Raw genomic sequence first — 19,782 nt, forward strand, 5'->3', positions numbered from 1 at the left:
AACAACAAAGCATCCTTGGTACACTGAGGATCTTGAGAAAGGGATCCAGGTCAGGGATGTTCTAAGGCAGAGAATATCCTCCTTTAAGAGTCTAGAATCTATGCCTCTCCAAGCATACAGATTTCTACTTTTGAGTTTGCGACCCTCAAGTCTCTTTACCTTAGGGCATGATTAGCAGTATGAGGATAAGCCAGCTATCCAAATATAGAAGTCTAGATTACAAAAAAGCAGTCCTACTTGCAAAAACACTCTGTAGTAGCTTGGTTTCCTCCATCGTATGATAAAGAACAATCGTAGTACCATGCATGGGACAACCAGGGGGAATCAGAGCTATGTATGTTAGATACAGAAGGCAGTACTTACTATATCTTGGCAAATGTAACCAATAGCTTCCAATGTCGACTCTTTCATGTGCTCTGTGCTGTTGGGGTTTGTGACATTGGCCACCAGCTGAGGAATGAGCTCTGGCCACTGGTTCACTGGGATCTCCGCACAAGCAATACCAGCCACACATTGTGAGGCAGAACTAGGCCGGTAAGTTTCTGTGCCCAAAGTCTGCAAAACCTGCACACACACAAAACAAGATGAAAGATATCAATTTCTAATAATATCTGAACACATTTTGCCTACCGCCAAACCTCTTATATCAGTCTCAATTTTCTGCAACATGCGAAAGTAGAAAAGGCCTAAATGGTGTAGTCAGCTGTCAAAAAACAAAAACAAAACCAGCCTCGGTACTAATACCTGCATAATCAACATTATCCTAGACCCTAGAAACAAAACTAACCGCCCCCTGCTTCTAAATGGAATTCTCCAAAGCCAGACACCTCATGTCAACGTTCAATGCAACGTAAGAAAACAGTCAGAAGGGAGACAACGTTAGAAGGCAAGGGATGACAAAATTCACCTTCCAGGCTCCTTGTTGGTGGTACAATGGGAGGATGCTCATGGCCTTATTTTGTGGACAGAAAATGGGGGGTTTTAGAATGAGGCTAACTCTGGGGCATTCAAGTGGGTCTGATTCATGGTCTAGCCTGATTCAGGGAAGAGATCTTCCCACTCATGAAACATGGAACATAGCCTCTTCCCTCTGGTCACTGGCAATTTAGCACCCGGGATGACTTTCATAGAAAGGCCTTGGTCAGGGAACATCACTAAGCGCAGACACAAAGTTAATGATGTTACCAACACCTAAGAATGAATCCTTCTTTAACTTCCAATCTAGAAGGATTTGTTTTGTTTGCCCAAGAATCAGAGAACTCTTCTCTCTGCTTTCAACAGATACCAAGAACTAGTTAGATACGCCAATTAAAAGGAGATCTGCTTGGGCGCCTGGGTGGCGCAGTCGGTTAAGCGTCCGACTTCAGCCAGGTCACGATCTCGCGGTCCGTGAGTTCGAGCCCCGCGTCAGGCTCTGGGCTGATGGCTCAGAACCTGGAGCCTGTTTCCGATTCTGTGTCTCCCTCTCTCTCTGCCCCTCCCCCGTTCATGCTCTGTCTCTCTCTGTCCCAAAAATAAATAAACGTTGAAAAAAAAAATTTTTAAAAGGAGATCTGCTTATCATTAAACTGGTCTTCTTTGAAATGATAATCATACAAGGATTTATGTAAAGGGTAAAGGCACAGGTACAGATAAAGGATGAAGCCACAACTGACCCAGAGTTAATCATTACCACAATCAGCTAATTCAGTCAATGAACTCACTAAGTATCACCAGTGCACTCAAAAGGCAAACAGTTAACTGTTCCTGGCATGAACACAGGACAAAGACTAGCTGCCAGATATTCAGGCCAGCTCTGCTGACTGGGTCAGGTCACTTAGTATCCTGCTTTGTAGCTAATAATAATGAACTCCCCATCCTTCCCCTATACAGTATATCATCCCCTATCCCCACTGCCAACAGCTCTGCCCAGTAACAAACTGTTCTGATTGATTCTAAAGGAAGGCTTTGCTCTCTAGGGTTACCAGAGCTAGAATGGTACACCGACAAACTGCACACTGAAGACATGGAGTGGGCAAGTGGGGATGAGATGACCAGTCCAAAACAGCAGGGGCCGAACAGGTATCAACCCAAGTCCGACTAAGAGTTCCAGTTCAAGGTGCCTTTCCACTATGCCACACCGTCTCCTAGTACAGATGCAGAGAACACCGAATCCCATTGTAACTTTATCTTTTCTCCTTTAAATTGCTTCTGGAAAACTCTTCATTAATATTACTTGAGGTGATTTAGGGGTCACAAATGTCTAACTCCTAAGTACAGAAAAAAATTTTTTTTTTTGACCTGGGGTAATCCTAATGATTATATTCATTATCAGAAATAAGAAGAATAATGAAGTAGCTCTCAACTGTGTCCAAGACCCACATTTCAAAAAAGAAATAACCATCAACACTGAGAAAGTACTAATTACCAGAGGTACTACGAAAGGGAAAAAAGGCCATATCAGCTGGTCTTTTTTTTCCATGCAGAAGGGTTCAACAACGCATATACAAAATTCACCCAAATTTAAAAAAGTGTTAAAAGAGTGATGTGCCAAAAAGAGTCAATTACAGTTCTAATCAGGTCTCCTCTCATTTACTACTGCGTAATTCAAGGAAGAAGAGAAACTGAATGGGCACTACACGCACCAAAATTTCCAGTGACTGATGAATGAGCTTCATTTGTATCAAATTACTGAAGGGAAGATTATAATGTTATTACATAAGCAGACCCAATGTGGATAGAAATAGCTCTACATATTCCAAAAAAGATTCAAAATAAATTGGCTTTCATAATCTAGTTCCCAGTCATAAGTACCTTCGTGTAAGACTGGAGAGGGAAGGGATATATAACTTGAAAGAGAGCTTATTGCCTCAAGGGGCACATATTTACCTAATGCTGACACCTAAAACCAGGAAACAGTAAAGATGATGTGTAGAACCATGACATGTACAAGTACACATTTAGGAATCCCGCCCCCCCCCCGCCCCCCACCGGTTTCCCCCTAAATACCAAGGACCAACTGCTTGACTTACCGTTTTTGGTGCCTTATCCACATTAAGACAGACCACTAAGAACCTCATTAAGTAGGGTGGGTGGGGAGGACATCTGGCCGTATATTTTGAATGTTTCGCTGCAGCTACCATTATGGATTTTAATTCAACAACAAAGTCACAAGAACTCCATGATGCAAGGGACATCCTACTTTCCTCAAACCTCATCAGTCCACTCTCTGAACGCCCTGATTAAAGGCCAGATGTTTCTTAAGGAAGTTTTCCTAATTTGCTAAGTAGATAAAAGCGTCATTAACATCATACTCTATTTTGCCAATTCTTTGGGCTTGAAAGACCCAGGACACCATTTAGTTCCCCTTTGAACACCACACTGTGCCATGCCTTATATCACCCAACAATGAGAATTATCTACAGCAGAACTTCAACAAGAGCAGGGGCTGGCTGTGAAAAAAAAATCATGTTGGAAGACAGGAATATTTACAAAATACTCAAGCCTAACTCCAAAACAGAATCTCTGGAGGGAGCTTGGAAATATACTACTGTTATACATTCCTAAGTGATTCGGATAGTTCAAGTTTAGGAACCAGCAATTCATATACTATGTCAATTCACAGATTCTACAAGTTGTGGCATCTAATGCAAGTTCCCCAAACCGCTACAGTTTACCTTAGTTCTGAGAAAAATTCCAATGCATTCATTAATGGGAAATCACGGCACAGTACAGACAAGCTGAACTGAGAAAGGAAATTTTAATCACATACAATTTTTATCTTTAAGTGAGGCTTAGATCTCAGAAACCAATACACTGTCAGCTCCATCCTATGTAAACGACAAAACTGATCAAGATGTTTCTTGCAGGGGGTCCAGGAGGAAAGGATGGGGTGGGGGTGAAGGGATGTTTCTTGTTCCTAAGGGCTAACACGACCAAAAGGAAATGAAGTTGCTTACGTAATTCTTGACTTCCCGTCGGGCATTAGCATCAATTGCAAGCCACCTCTGCTGATATTGTGCCTTGATATCCGGATCTTTAGATGTCAAAGAGTTCTTGATTTGTAGACCAGCTGCAACTCTGGCAACCTGACTGTTTCCTGGATTTGCCAGCACTCTGGACAGTTCCACAAGGAAAGTGGGCTATTAAGAGAAGATACATTTGTGAATGAAAATCTCTTTCAGGAATTTCACCGATTGAGGATAGCTTCCAGAGCACCACAATGCTGGGGGAAACTTAAGTTTTTCAGGACATATCACGTCTCAGAAAATGCTACAATACTACTTCAAGATTTCTATAAAAATGTTATATGGTACACAAGGAAGTCATCCATCTTCCCTTGCAGACTAAGCACTTAACAAGGAAGAGTACAGATTTTCCTACCAACATAATTCTTAGTGCCTGAATCTTCCTATTAGGTCTCCCAGAAAAAAAATAAGTTTGACAGTCTAGTAGTCAAAGGATTCTTCTAGGTAATAATGCCTGATACTCAATAAACACTTATTAAATGAACCAATATGTTAGGACAGGGTAGAAAGTAAAATTGTCTCTCTAAAAAAAAAAAATAATAAAATAAAATAAAAAATCTTAGTCCAAGATGAATATTCAGGGTGGCTTTTGATCTCACATAGGCAGGTAATCTTGTATAACAGAGGTAAATACTTAAAAACCTAAAACACAGATTTAGAAGGCTAGTCCTCTGTTTTAGCTTGAAGTGCTCAGCAAGAGGGGAACAATGAAAAAAGACAACTTGGAAAATCTCATAATATTTGGAAACAGGAGAAAACTGAAAGATAAAAATGTCAAGGCAAATTTGCCAAGAAAAATGATTTTATGTTTAAGAGTCAACAGTTAACACACGAAAGGCTCCTATATATTTTGGACTTGAGCTGTCCACCAAACAGTGCATTTCTGAAAAGCGTACTCAATCTTCTGTAACGCACAGGACCCCTAAACTACTCCCTGTTTACAAATTTTAAGACACACTCCTCTTCCCTACAGAGAGCTCTGTCCAATTGGAAAAGTTTTCCAATAGGAAAAACCAAAGCAGACAATTTCTTACCACTAACAAGTTCTGCAGTCACAGCAGAAGATAATTCTTAAAGGTTTTATTAATTATATACCACTAAAAAATATTAGGAATGTCGGAAATAAAATGTTAGGAATAAGACAAAACACATATCAATTAGCAGAGGCAGAAACAGGAACATACCCCAAATGGACGTATTATTACTGGTCTTGACCACTGAAAAAAACCCTTTCTATGAAAAATTTAAGGATAAAAAGAGTAGTAAAAACTAGCACATAAGGGGGGAGGGATTTAAGGCAGTTTGTATAAAATAAGCCTTGTCACTTTTTTTGTTTATATTTTGTCTGAACAACAAAGGAACACATTTGGTTATGGCGTTATTTAGGCTTATTTTCTATTACCTTTAAAAGATGTCAAGTATCAACTACCTTTCCACCTGCTCCCCATCCCCCCCAGTAAGAGGGACCTCAAAGAGAATCGTTACTGCCACAGAGGCTGTTTCAACCCCATCCATCACACATTTTTTATGCAGAGATCCGGTCTAGTGGACTCATCTTCATTTTTTCTATACCCCTTAAACTTGAAAATATTAAAATGAGGAACTTTCCTCTGTGATTTCATCTGGAAACAGGCCCGATCAAGGATGAGCCTCAGCCCGCTGTATGGATACAGATCAGTCTCTACCCATCGAAGTAAAACCAAAAAAAACCCAAAAACCCCAACCCCCTCCGAACCCAAAACTAAATAACCCATGGAGGAATAACCAGGCAGAAAAGGGAGAAACATTGCCGGAATGGGTTAGGAGGTATTCGGGTACCAGGCCTGGCCATGAGCACACAACCAAGGGACATAGGAAAGGATAGACTCTGGGAAGTAGGTGGAGAGAATCATAGGGGGCACGGGACTGGAAGGAGAAGCCGGCCCGGGTCAGAGCAGGGCGGGCAGCTGGGCTCCGATCTTCCACATGGCCCCTAGGCCCGGCTCCCCCACCCCCACCCTTGCTGAACACGCAGCGCCGCGCAACCTAACTTCCCTTCCCTCCCTCTTTCTCCCTCCCGCTGCACCGCCGCCCTCAGGCCGCGCGGTGATTGGGCGGCAGTCACCCCGGCGCGCCGCGCCATTGGCCAGCTGCCGGGGCCCGGGGCGGGACACACCCACCGGCTTCCCGACGGCGGGGTTAGGTTGGACGGGGGGGGGAGGGGGACGGAATGGGGCGGGGTGGGTTCCCGAGGCCTGGGCCTCCGGGAGGGCGGGAAGGCCCGCACGCAGGGGATGGGTGGACGGCGGGATGGGGGACGGCGGGGTGGCACGCACCAGGTTTTCCACAGCCGCACGCTCCAAGAACTTCTGCGCCGCTTCCAGTTCCAGCCGATCTGGGGGGGAAGGAAAGCGGGAAGGGGACAGGGTCAGAGGGGCCAGGCTTTCCCCTCCCCCCACCCGGTCACCTCAGCCCGACCCCCGGCCCCCGCGTCCTACCGGGAGACACGGTCTTCTCGAGGATGGTGATCAGCTCCATGGCGGAGGTGGTGGCGGGGATTCCTCCTAAGATGACGGTCCGGCCTCTCGGGCGGCGGCTCTAACTGGGGATGGGGGTTGGGGGTCGGGTGGGAAGGGAGGGTGGGGTGGGGGGCGGGGGTCACCACAAGCCCATTCACCGGCTCCCTCTTGGTAGTCGCCCCGGCTCCCTTTCCTTCCTCCTTTCCTTCCTTCCTCCCTCCCAATTTGCTGCTGGCGGCGGCGGCAGCTGCTTCTCTGGCGGCGGGGGAGGGACCCCGGGGGTAGCTCAGAGCGCGGCTGGTGCTCGGGTGGCGGAGGGAGAAAGAAGGAAGGGAGGCAGTAAGTGAACGGCGGCTCGCAGGGAGGGAGAGAGAGGGAGGGAGGAAGGCGGAGGGATATTCGGGCCGGACCTCTCCGCGGCGGCACCGCGCTCCATGTTGATTGGCTGCCCTCCTGGCCACGCGGAATCCCCAATTGGCCGGGCGGTCAGCGTTGAAGGGCCGCCCTGCGCCCATTCGCCTGCTGGTTTCAAGACCCGGGTTGGCTGGGCGGGCAGCGGAACGAGGCGCGCGGGTTGGCTGAAGAGAGGGGAAATTGGGGTGGGGCAGGCGAGAGCCAGCCGCTGATTGGGTTGGCCTGGTAAAGGCCTTGAGCTCAGACCGGCTGAGCGCTGGGAGGAGGGTGGACCAAAGGCGAGACTCTTGGCCCGCGTGATTGGCTGGGACACGAGACGTTGATAGGATAGGGCGCCCGGGAGAACTGGGGAGAGGAGTTAGGGGTCGGGGCCGCGGAAAGGCGGGAGGCGCCCCGCTGCTTTAGGAGCCCGGCGCGGGGCACGATGGGACGCCCCCGGGAAGGGGCGGAGCCATGTTCGGGCTGCGGTTGGGAAAGCGCCGTCACTCCAAGGGGCGTGTCGAGGAGGGTTTCGCGGGCCCTAGCGGGGGAGGCGGGGGGGACCGTTAAAGCCCTGCACCGCGCCCACAGGAAGCTGCTTCCTTGCCAGGCCTACTTGGTACCAGGCTCTCAGCTGGGAAGGACCTTGAAGACCATGCAGCTCAACTTCCAGTTTGCAGATGTGGAAACTGAAGCCCAGAGAGGGTATGCAACGTGTCCAAGATTACGCAGCCGGTTAGTGGCCTGCTTGGGGACTGACCATAAGCGCTCCTGACTGCCCTTGGCCTTACACGCAGCCTCCCCTTCCAGGAGGTGAATGCTAATCCAGTTCCCTTAGCCTTATTTATAGGTTTTGAGGCCTAACTAAGGTGGGGTGGGCATTTGGATGCCCTTATCCTTAGCTACCAGGTGTTTCAACCTGGGAAGGTACCCCTATAAACGCACACTCTTGAACCAGAAAGAATGTGTTCGCAGGCATAAAGGATTGTAGTTCTTAGCCTTTTTTAGTTCAAATCCTGCAAGAAACTAATGAAAGTCTTTCTGTAGCAAAATGCACATAAAGAAAACGTGCATACACTGACTTCCTCTTAGATTGGTACATAGGCTCCTGGTGAAGAATTTCCTGAATTACTACATTTTCACCATATTGAGTTAGGGTTCATTGGATGTAGCTAGTTTGTGGAGCTCTTTACCATATAGCTTGAGCTTGCAGAATAATTACCCTACTCTAGCCAAACTGGGAAAACCTAGGAGGAACTCCATCCTTCCTGAGAGGTTCCACTCTAGAATTAGGGAAGGTTGGTTAGCTACCTTTAATCCCTAAAAGAAGAAGAGGTCTTTCTCTGCTAGAGCTATCTTTGCAGTTCAGAAGCTGAAAGTGTGAAACCAACCAGTCACCCCATCCTGTGACTGGTTGGTTTCCTATGGCTTAGCAGCCCACCTAGCCCCAGCCTTTGCTTTATCTGTTAACTGAAGGAGAACTGTACTGTGTGTGTAACTTTATTAGGAGTCAGTGGAGGTTAAGTAAGACAACGTGCAGGAAAATCCTTTGAGTTGTCCTTATGTGGATTATCCATACTGCAAATGATCCACAGTTTTGCCTCACTCCAATCCAACTTTCTCCTGCCCTCCGGCAGTTTGCTCAATATGATAATACCAGTGAGGGCAAACACATTTTTAAAGTAGCTGGAATAAAATGCTGGGAAGTTAAACGTTTTGCCGCAGAGTTCCAGTCGTTTGGTAAGATCCTTACCAAAACCCAAGTGAAATAATTTTTTTAATTGAACTAAGGTTACTGATGGCGCTGTCTAGTCCCTATCGAAAGCACTCCACACTATCCTGCATTCAGCAAATGCTAGTGAGGCACCATAACATGAGAGTTTAGCACACAGACTCCAGAAACTTCCTGCTGCGTTCATATTCCCAGCAGTGCCACATTTTCGCCTATGTGACTTACTTTGCTTATATGTAAAATGGGGCTAATCATTGTACCTACTTCATATAGGTTTTTTGGGAGATCTTAAGTGAGTTAATACATGTGAAATGCTAGGAACACTGCTTGGCCTGTTACATATGTTATATATGCATTGGCTATTACCTATTAAGCATTATTTTGTATTAAGCAAGCAGTTCTTGGTCTTTGGCTTATTAGGAAAGAAAGACTTTAATTAATGAATCTCATAAACAAATGTAAAGTTGGAAGAGTGATCCAGTCAGAGGCTCAGGGAAAGCTTACCTGAGAAAGGGAAGAGTTATTCAGATGGAGAAGGGAGGAACAGCATGTGCAAAGGCCCTGTGAAAGGAAGGAGCACGGGCATTATAAGGAACTGAAAGAAGGCCAATACCCCCAGAGCACAGAGAGCAAGGGATTGAGATAAAGTTGGGAGTGTTGAGTAAAGGAAAAAGCATATGAGACATTGTGTGCCATGCGTATGATTTTGTCTGTATTCTAAGAGCAAAAGCAGCTGTTTTAAGGTCTTAAAATCAGTGGTTATAATGTGGACATTAGACTGGAAGGAGGGGAGAGGAGATGCAGGGAGACCAGTTAGGAGGCCATCGCCATAATCCAGATAAGAGATGATATATGTAGAAGCGAGAAAGGGAGGTTATAGTGGAAATAGGAATAGATATCAAGATTAATTGAACTTGGTAATTGATTGGAAGAAGAGGGAGGGAGCACTGGTGCCTACTTGACTTCTGGCTTACACTAGGGAATGGATGATGATGTGATGGCATCTGCAGTGTTTCCCAAGTAGGAGAAATTGGAGGCCATGTGGTCTGGTAGAATGGAGAGGTACACAGGGGCTTCAAGTTTCCTTCCTTCCTTCCTTCCTTCCTTCCTTCCTTCCTTCCTTCCTTCGTTCTTCCTTCCTTTTTAACGTTTATTTATTTTTGAGAGAGACAGAGACAGAGCATGAGTTGGGGAGGGGCAGAGGGAGACGCAGACACAGAATCCGAAGCGGGCTCTGTGTTCTGAGCTGTCAGCACAGCGCCCAGCGCAGGGCTCGAACTCACAGATTGCAAGATCGTGACCTGAGCCAAAGTCAGATGCTTAACTGACTGAGCCACCCAAGCACCCCATTCGAGTTGTATTTCTTGAGCTGTACTTGGTGTCCGCAGGTTTTAATATGTTATTCTGTGTAACTTTTTGAACGTCAGGAATATTCACGTCCGATGGACAAATTCTGAAATTAAAGAGAACTGGGTTTTCGTCTTACTCTGCCACTTCCTGCCGTGCGCTCTTGAACACGTTACTTAACCTCTTGGATCCGTGAAATGGGGGGAATCTGTGCGATTTTGAACATAAATGGGAACCTCTCCTCAAAGTGCTCGTTGCAAGTGTCTTGTGCCAGGAGACGCTCACCGGCATCTTTGAAGCAAGTGTGTTCGTGAAGGGACAGACCTGCTGGCGTGTCCCCACCCAGTCACGCAGCCCACGGTGCCTGTGGGTGAGAAGACTGGCTGCAGGGGGAGAAGCAGTCGGGCTGTGGCCTGATGCCCTTTCCTCCTGAGCAAAGCTAACTGACCTCAGAGGGGTCAAACCGTGGCTTCCTCAGCACTGAGGAAGAACGGAAGTGAATACAACCCCTGGAGAACTGAGTGCCCCCTGCTTAGTAATGGGGCAAAATGTTATTGCCATCTTCCTGACTTGCCACATCACACTTCGTCCAAGTAATTTAGAAAAGAGATCATTTGCACGGAAAAGCAGGGCAGAAATGCTATTATCATAAAACACCTCTCTTGTTCCCTGTGGCCGGGCCCTTTGCTCACTAGGCTCTAGCCTTCTTGTGGTTCTTTGGACACACCTTGATCTGTGAGTCTCAGGACCTTGGCATTTGCTGTCCCTTCTGCCTGGGTCACTCTCCCCCGGTCGTTCCTTCCTGTTCTTCTCAGTTCAGATGTCACTTCTTCAGAGAGGCGTTCCTCGATCACCCCATCTCAGGTAGTTTCCAAGATACTCGTTGTGACAGGACCCTACTTGATTATCTTCAGAACTTCTCGATACCCGGAATGATCTGTTGCTGCTATCTGACCCCACCCCCGCCAGAATGCGTGTTCCACAAGAGCAGGGATCATGTCTGTCTTGTTTGTCGCTTAAAATTGTGTCTCATGCCGTGGTAGGTGCTCAAATATTTATGAAATGGACGAAGCATAACTAAGCATGCAACATGTTCTTCTGGCCTGTGAGAAGTGACTGTCTAGTTGTGTTATAACGTGCTTTATAACTTACCTCACCCTCTTTTCCAGTGTTACTCATACTGGACCGCATGCGTTACCTTTGGTCCAATCAAGCCAACCATGTCACTGTATCCTGCAGAAGTAGCTCATCACTGTCCCAGGCCTGTCCCAGGCCTGTCCCCCACCTGGAATTCCCTCTTCGTCCCTCTCTGTCTTCAAGGTGGTACTCTTGTTAATTTGTTCATTGGACTACATTAATTTTGGGGCTCCCCTCCCCTGGGCATTTCAAGTTTAACATGGGACTATGAAAATGGCCATTAGAACCGTATGGAGCTAAAGTCTCAGAGAAGGAAGAGAGATGTGTTTCCTGGCTTAGTTATGAGAACGCTTAGTAGACAAGGGAGGATTTGAGCCAAACCTTGGAGGGTTGGAGAGGATTAGAGGGTGCAAGGAAGCCTTCCCTAGCTAAGGTTGCTCTCTCTGCTTAGTGATCTTGGGAATGTTTACTTGAGACCTCTGTGCCTCGGTCTCCTCATCTGTAAAATGGGCATAAGAGTCTTAGCCGTGGGCATGAGACCTGTACAGTCACACAGGCGCTTAGAACGTCTGGCCCCTCACTTGGTTTAATGCTCTGTTGTCACCATGTGAAATTCTTAATGATTTTTGAACAAGGGGCCCCGCGGGTTGTGTTCTGATCTTGCCTCCTAGAGTTATTGAAAAGTCCTAGGAAGTGGATACGTGTACATTTTTAGAACAGTGAGGGCCTGGCATATAAAGAGGGTTTAGTGAGTGCTAGCTGTTATTATTGTTATTGGTATATTTATTCTCAGAACTCTTATAACAGTATAGCTCACCGCGCACCTCAGGTTAGCATTTAAGCAACCAACAAATACTTTGAGTGCCTGCTCTATTAAGGTACCAGATGGGTCACCAAGATAAATAGTGCAGCACTTCCTATCCTGGTTCAAAGAACAAAACATGTATTTAAAAAAAAAATTTTTTTTCAACGTTTATTTATTTTTGGGACAGAGAGAGACAGAGCATGAACGGGGGAGGGGCAGAGAGAGAGGGAGACACAGAATCGGAAACAGGCTCCAGGCTCTGAGCCATCAGCCCAGAGCCCGACGCGGGGCTCGAACTCACGGACCGCGAGATCGTGACCTGGCTGAAGTCGGACGCTTAACCGACTGCGCCACCCAGGCGCCCCCAAAACATGTATTTTAAACATACTAGTGGGGTCCCTGGCTGGCTCAGCCAGTAGAGCGTGTGACTCTTGATCTCGGGGCCGTGGGTTTGAGCCTTATGTTGGGTGTAGAGATTACTTAAATAAACAAATATTAAAAAAAAAAAAAATAGGGGTGACTGGGTGGCTCAGTCGGTTGGTCCTCTGACTTCAGCTCAGGTCACGATCTCACAGTTTGTGAGTTCGAGCCCCGTGTCGGGCTCTGTGCTGACAGCTCAGAGCCTGGAGCCCGCCTCCAGTTCTGTGTCTCCCTCTCTCTCTGCCCCTCCACTGCTCATGTTCTGTCTCTCTCTTTCTCAAAAATAAATAAACTTAAAAAAATAAATATACTAATTAGTAATAAGTAATAAATGATATGTGTCAAATGAAGACTATAAGAATTTTTAAAAATCGAATTTGGGGGCCCTACCTTCAGATAGTATTAGTAGCTCTGGTGTGGGGCCTTAGATTCTGTTCCCCACGTGATTTTATTTTATTTTATTTTTTAACGTTTATTTATTTTTGAGACAGAGAGAGACAGAGCATGAACGGGGGAGGGTCAGAGAGAGAGAGGGAGGCACAGAATCTGAAACGGCTCAGGCCTCAGGCTCTGAGCTGTCATCACAGAGCCTGACGCGGGGCTCGAACTCACGAACTGTGAGATCATGACCTGAGCCGAAGTCGGTTGCTTAACCGACTGAGCCACCCAGGCGCCCCTCCCTAGGTGATTTTAATGAACAGGCAAGTTTTGTAACCACTGGCATGAACTCTAGGGAGGCCTTGTGGAACAGAAGTGAAAGGCTGGCAATGGAATCTATCAGACCGGGGCGGGGGAGGGGTTCAAGTCCTGCCACCTACTAGCTCTATCACGTTGTAGAAGTTCCTTCGCCTCTCAGTTGCCTCCTCTGTAAGCATTAAAACCATACTTTAAAGATTACATTTTAAAATGCTTGAAAAAGCTGAGTGTACATATACAGTGGATATTTAATTATGGGTTACTTCCTTGAGAGGGGGAGGGGAAAGATGGTATCCTAGGAAGGGGCAGTCTTAGAAGGGTTGCTGAAGAAGATAGTTCATCCCTGCAAGCATTGTATTTGGATGGGAACAGGGTTTCTGATTACACACTCCAGCAACAGTCAAGAACAGTCAAGATATTAGGTGGCCCTATTAGAAGAATGCTAAATCCCTAAGTAATTGATGGGATTTAGTGGCTTATTAGATACAGAGGAGAGGAAAGATGGAGGTTGAGTCCTATGTCTCCAGCTTGAGTGAGAGTGGGTCATTTTCAAACCAAGGTCAGGTATAGAAGCTGAGTTGGTGTAGCAAGGTGGGGTAGAGGTTGGAGCAGGGGTCGTGAGTCCAGTTTTGTTTTGTTTTTTAAACACCATTCGTTTTTAAATTTCTTTTTTAATGTTTATTTATTTTAGAGAGAGAGAGACACACACAGACAGCATGAGCGGGGGAGGGGCAGAAAGAGAGAGGGAAACACAGAATCCGAAGCAGGCTCCAGGCCCTGAGCCATCAGCACAGAGCCTGATGCGGGGCTTGAACTCACAGACCACGAGATCATGACCTGAGCCGAAGTCGGATGCTCAACTGACTGAGCCACCCAGGCGCCCCGAGTCCAGTTTTAAAAACATTTAGTATTTAACATGAGGAGATATCCAAGGGAAACTAGACATTCTTGATTGGTACTTTGGGGAAGGGCTGGTGCTTGGGGTTAGAAGTCAGTAGATCGGAAACAATCATTGAGGTCCTAAGAGTAAATTATGTCTTGAAGGACGTTGTGTAAAGACAAAAGCAAAACATTTGGGGAATGGAAATGGGGTTGCAAACTAGTAGTCACTAAAGTAAGAGGGAGAAGAAAAGGAACACCAGATGTAGGAAAAATGGGTGAGTGGACTGTTGATAGTTGTAGGAGTCTGAATAATGTTCCCCCAACGATGTCCCCATGCTAATCCCTGGAACCCGAGAATGTGTTAATTCATGTGGCAAAAGGGACCTCGTCCATGTGATTAAATGAAAGATTTTGAGATGGGGAGATTTTCCTGGATTATCTGGGTGGACCCAGTTTAATCACCAAGGTCCTTACAGGAGGGAGGCAGGAGGATGAGCCAGGCAAGGTGACGTGATGACAGAAGTAGAAGCTGGCATGATGGGCCATGAGCCAAGGAACGTTGGCAGCTTCTAGAAGCTGCAGGAGGCAAGGAGCAGCTTCTCTCCTAGAGCTTCTAGAAGAAAACAGCCCTGCTGACCCGTTTGAGACTTCTAACTTCCAGAATGGTAAGAAGATACTTTGTGTTGCTTTAAGCCACTGCTTGTAGTAATTTGTTACGGCAGCAATAGGAAACAGATACAAGAATAACAAATAGAAACAACCTACATCTCTAAGAATGATAGATGGATTAAGCAAGCTGCTATATGTTGGTATGATGACCGCTATACTGGTAGTTAGCCATTAAAAACTATGCTGTAGGGGGCGCCTGGGTGGCTCAGTCGGTTAAGCGCCCAACTTCGGCTCAGGTCATGATCTCGCAGTTTGTGAGTTTGAGGCCCGCCACGGGCTCTGTGCTGACAGCTCAGAGCCTGGAGCCTGTTTCAGATTCTGTGTCTCTCTCTCTCTCTGACCCTCCCCTGCTCATGCTCTGTCTCTCTCTGTCTCTAAAAAATAAATAAATGTTAAAAAAAATTTAATTATGCCGTAGAAGACCATCTAATCGTGTAGAAAATGTTCACAATAGATTGCCACGTACAGAAAATAAGTTATATTATAGGTATTTATATTAAAAATTCATCAAGCTGTACACTTTTAAGACTCGTGCATTTTATGCACTTGACTACAGGCATGATATATGTCAATAAACACATTGAATATTTTTTTGCACATTGAATATAGATGTCCGGTTTTGTTCAAAGAAGAGAAGCACATGTTCTGTGTATCCATGAATAGGAAAAAGACTGGGAACGTATAAACCAGATGTTAATAATGGATGTCTCTGGATGGTAGTACCAGAGATGATTTTTATGTTCTTTTTTGAGTCTTCTGTGTGTATTCCAGTTTTTCGTCAGTGAACAGATGTTACTTTTTTTTGATCAGAAAGAAAAAAAATCTTTCAAATTAGTTTTTTTTGTTTTGTTTTGTTTTTTTAAATCGAGGATAAGGGGTAGGGAGAAAGTTTGAAGGAGTAGGTGTAAGCCCATGGGCACGGCCCCTGCGGCACCTGGCATAACCAAGCCTCTATAAACAGTTTCTGAAAATAGGTGATGGTTTTTTGCGCTGCCCCCCCCCCCCCCCCGCATCCACCAAAGCAGAAAGGGACTCAGTACAGGAGACACGGAAGGAAGAAGGAGAAAAGCATGAATGTAGAGGTAGAAGCTTTGTGAACCCTGAGTCGGAAGGGCCTCAGAGAAGGGTGGAGGGGGAGTAAATTATTTAATCAGTTTTACCCCTGCCCCCTACTGTGTCTGTGGGCACGCTGGACACCCGCACCAGACAGCCTCCGCCGCTTTCCCCTTTCATTTAGTCAGTCCTCCTTTGTTCCTTCCCTTTGTTCTTTTTCTGATTACCAGAGTAATACATGCTCCTCACTAGGGAAATTTTGAAAAGCATCAAAAGATAAGCAAAAACCACCTGTAATCTCACATTCTACCCACTGCTAAAACATTGGCATATTTTCCCCGACGTAGTTCAGTTTTAATCTAGAACCAAAATATTACCATGTAACTTTTTTTTTTTTTTTTTTTTTGTCACCACCTAAAAATATACTTTCAAGATTTCTAAATTGGCTCAACTCTTTATCAGGTTGCATTAAAAAATAGTACTAGGGGACACCTGGGTGGCTCAGTCGGTTAAGCATCCTGCTTCAGCTCAGGTCATGATCTCACAGTTCCTGGGCTCCACATCGGGCTCCGCGCTGACAATGCAGAGCCTGCTTGGGATTCTCTCTCTTTCCCTCTCTCTCTCTCTCTCTGCCCCTCCCCAACTTGTGCTTTCTCTCTCTCAAAAATAAATAAACTTAAAATAGTATCAACTGCATGTATTTGGACTGGCTCTGAATGGGTTTTCACACTGATCATATAATGCAGAAGTTAATGAAGGCTTTCAACTTTTAAAAGCTTTTGACTTCAGCTTTTGAAATACCAATAGAATAAGCTAAAAATTGAAGATCATTGAAGTATGCCCACTGGGTCACAAATCCGGAAGCTCACTGAGGCTTCTCTTCCTGGCCAGGTGTTCCGGGGAATCCTGCATTCTGGGCCCAGACTCTTGTAATCTTCCTGTTCTTGTCTTTATTTGAGTACGTACTTCAATTTTGATTATCTGCTTTGTTGTTTGGGGGGAAAACCCAGCTCTTTTCTGCCTGCGTGTGTCCTTTATTCTCACATGACTGCCACACTCACAAACTTCTGACAGCAGATGTGGGCTCCCCACCCCCCCCCAAGCAATTCTCTGACACCAGCTGGGTGTCCTACACTTGAACTCCATTCTGACACTAGCTAATTGGAGACGCTGTCAGACCCCACAGGTTAAGGGCTCAGTCCCACGAGCCTGCCCCCACCCTACTTAGATGCCACTTGTAAGGATAGGTCCCCAGGTTACCCTCAACTTCTGTTTGGCTACAAATCAAAGGTTCGTTCCCACAGTCCCCTCCTCCGGTTCAATTACTTTGCAATTACAGCTCAGGGAATTGCATACATTAGCCACTTCATCAAAGGCTATGACAAAGGATACAGATGAACAGCCAGATGAAGAAATGCATAGGGCAAGGTCTGGGAGGGTCCTGAATGCAGGAGCTTCTGTCCCTGGGCATCATGGATGTGTTCACCCACGTGGAAGCTCCCTAAAGCCCCTGCTATTGGGATTTCTAGAGAGGTTTCCTCATGTAGGCATGATCAATTATTAGTTCCATTTCCAGCCCCTCTTCCCGCTAGAGAAGGGGGAGGGGGCCAAGGCTGGAAATTCCAAACTGCTTTTTATGTAAGGCTTTCTCTTTCTGGTCACCAGCTTCCATCCGTGAGCTCATCCACAGGTACTAGTGCTCCCATCACTTAGGCATTTACGAGGGTTTTGGGGGCTCTGTGTGGGGAACCAGGGGCAGATACCAACAACATGTTTTTCCCTATTGTCTCACATTTGCACATTTTGTATGCACATATCTATCTTTTTCCCCTGTTGGACCCTAACTCAGAGTTGCTCAGTTACTACTGATATTTTGAGCCTAATAATTATTTGTTGGGTGGGGGGGAACCGTCCTATGCACCGCAGGATTTTTTAGCAACATCCCTGGCTTTTACCCACTAGATGCCAGTAGCACACCCTTCTTGAGTCATGACAATCAAAAATATCTCCAGATATTTTGCTTGATGGCCTCTGGTGGCAAAAATTGCTCCTTGCTCCACCGCCCTACTCCGTCCGCACCCCCCACCCCCACCCCCCGCCCTGGCAACTGAGAAACAGTGCTATAGCTTCCTGAGGTCAGAGTGTATGTCTTATAAATTCCTGTATTCCTGGTTACCTGGGTGGCTCAGTTGGTTAAGCGTCCGACTTCAGCTCAGGTCATGATCTCATGGTTCATGAGTTCAAGCCCCACATCAGGTTCTGTGCTGACAGCTTGGAGCCTGGAGCCTGCTTCGGATGCTGTATCTCCCTCTCTCTCTCTGCCCCTCCCCTGCTCACGCGCTGTCTCTAGCTCTCTCAAAAATAAAGAAGCATTAAAAAGAAAAAAAAGAATTGGACACTCAACCGACTGAGTCACCCAGGCGTCCCAGTGCACATTTTTATTGTCCAGACAGTATCATTGTCTCATGAAAATAATAGCTAACGTTTATAAAGTCCTTACTATTTTTATTGTTCTAAGCTCTTCACCTGTATTCACTTAATCCTCATGACAATCTTAGGAGATGAGTACTATTATTATGCCCTTTCTATAGTCAAGAAACTAAGGCTCCAAGAGGTTAGAGCTCAAGGTCACCTAGGGAAGTGACACCTCAAATTTGAACCCTAACTCAGGCAACCAGGCAATCCAGTGGAGATTCTGGGTTCTAAACCATTTTTCCACTGCTTTAAAAAAAAATTTTTTTTTAATGTGTGTTTTTGAGAGAGAGAACACAAGAGGGGGAGGGGCAGAGAGAAAGGGAGACCGAAGATCTGAAGCAGGCTCTGTGCTGACAGCAGAGAGCCAATTCTGGGCTTGAACTCAGGAACCATGAGATCATGACCTGAGCTGAAGTCAGACGCTTAACCGACTGAGCCACCCACGCGCCCCTCTATCTACTGCTTTTAAATATACACACAAAAAAATCAACCCACTTAAAAAAAAAAAAAGCTGGACATTATCCATCTGCCTACAGAATTTGCATAGGCAAACACATGATAAAAATAAAATTTTCTGTTCTGCCTTTTTCACAAAAGATGATACAGCAAAGCATTTTTGCCATGTTGCTAAAATCTAAGTTGTTTGAATGGCTGTGTCATAACCAGTCCCTTCTTATTGGGCACTTTGGTTGTTTATATTTTATTTGAGACATAATTAATTTTTTACAGTATAATTTACATGTAATAAAGTACACCCATTCTAAGGGCACAGTTATCAAACTGTTCTGATAAGTGTATAAACCTATGCTCCCACCAATACAGTCACAATACAGAACTTCTTGTTTATTTTTGAGAGAGTGTGTGAGCGGCAGAGGGGCAGAGACGGGGGACAGAGGGTCTGAAGCAGGCTCTGTGCTGACAGCAGAGAGCCCAGTGCAGGGCTTGAACTCACGAACCGTGAGATCATGACCTGAGCCGAAATCAAGAGTCCAATGCTCAACCGACTGAGCCACCCAGGCGCCCCAAAAGTACATTCCTTGTCATTGTATTACATTGTATGGATATACAGCACGGCCAGAGCCTCTGTTGTGGCTGACACAGGAAGGAACAGAGGAGATAGGTCAAACGGGTTTAGGATTGGTTAGTTTAACAATTTCAGTGGGCTCTGGGTCATAGGGACTGTCTCTAATTGTCTGCTATACGGCCTCAGATGATTAGGGCAGAGGAATAGTGGCCCCTGTGGGAGCAAGGTAAAGTAGGTAGTTGAGGTAAAGGTTTTGGATTGGTTGGCTTGTAGATCAAAGGTGCACTGGCAGGAGAATAGTTTACTATGTCTAAGAATTGGCTAGCCTGGGAGGGGCAGTCTGTCCAGAATCAGCAAGGCCCCGAGACGTCAAAGCATCAGGAAATGCTTAAAACAAAACAAAACATGATGAACACACCATCTTAAAGGGTTAATCTAGAAAAACTCTGAACTCTGGGATGCTAAGCATAGCTTAGACAAAGTACTGTGCTGAAAAACAGGGAATTAGGTAAAGACGACATAGGGGATGGTGAGACCTGCCCCCCTTGTCACCTCAGCGCTAACATCCTCCTAGCCAAGCTAATACCCTACCACCAGTAGATTGGAGGATCTTTCTTTGGGAAGACTGACCAGCCCAGGAGGAC

At 45.9% G+C, this 19,782-nt stretch overlaps 1 protein-coding gene across 1 annotated transcript in view; it reads right to left on the minus strand.

Moving 5' to 3' along the window:
- KPNB1 (karyopherin subunit beta 1) overlaps positions 1-6,870 on the minus strand; it is a 28,799-nt gene extending 21,929 nt beyond the window's left edge. The window contains exons 1-4 of the mRNA XM_040497322.1: positions 6,485-6,870; positions 6,323-6,381; positions 3,939-4,121; positions 364-564 (exon numbers count right to left, since the gene is read on the minus strand). Coding sequence (XP_040353256.1) covers positions 364-564; positions 3,939-4,121; positions 6,323-6,381; positions 6,485-6,524 — 483 coding nt within the window. The 5' untranslated portion in view covers positions 6,525-6,870. The remainder of the gene's footprint in view (positions 1-363; positions 565-3,938; positions 4,122-6,322; positions 6,382-6,484) is intronic.
- Positions 6,871-19,782: the final 12,912 nt, after the last annotated feature.

This window comes from Herpailurus yagouaroundi, unplaced genomic scaffold, assembly GCF_014898765.1.
Source record: "Herpailurus yagouaroundi ecotype Mexico unplaced genomic scaffold, PumYag 189, whole genome shotgun sequence".
Classification (NCBI taxonomy): Eukaryota; Metazoa; Chordata; class Mammalia; order Carnivora; family Felidae; genus Herpailurus; species Herpailurus yagouaroundi.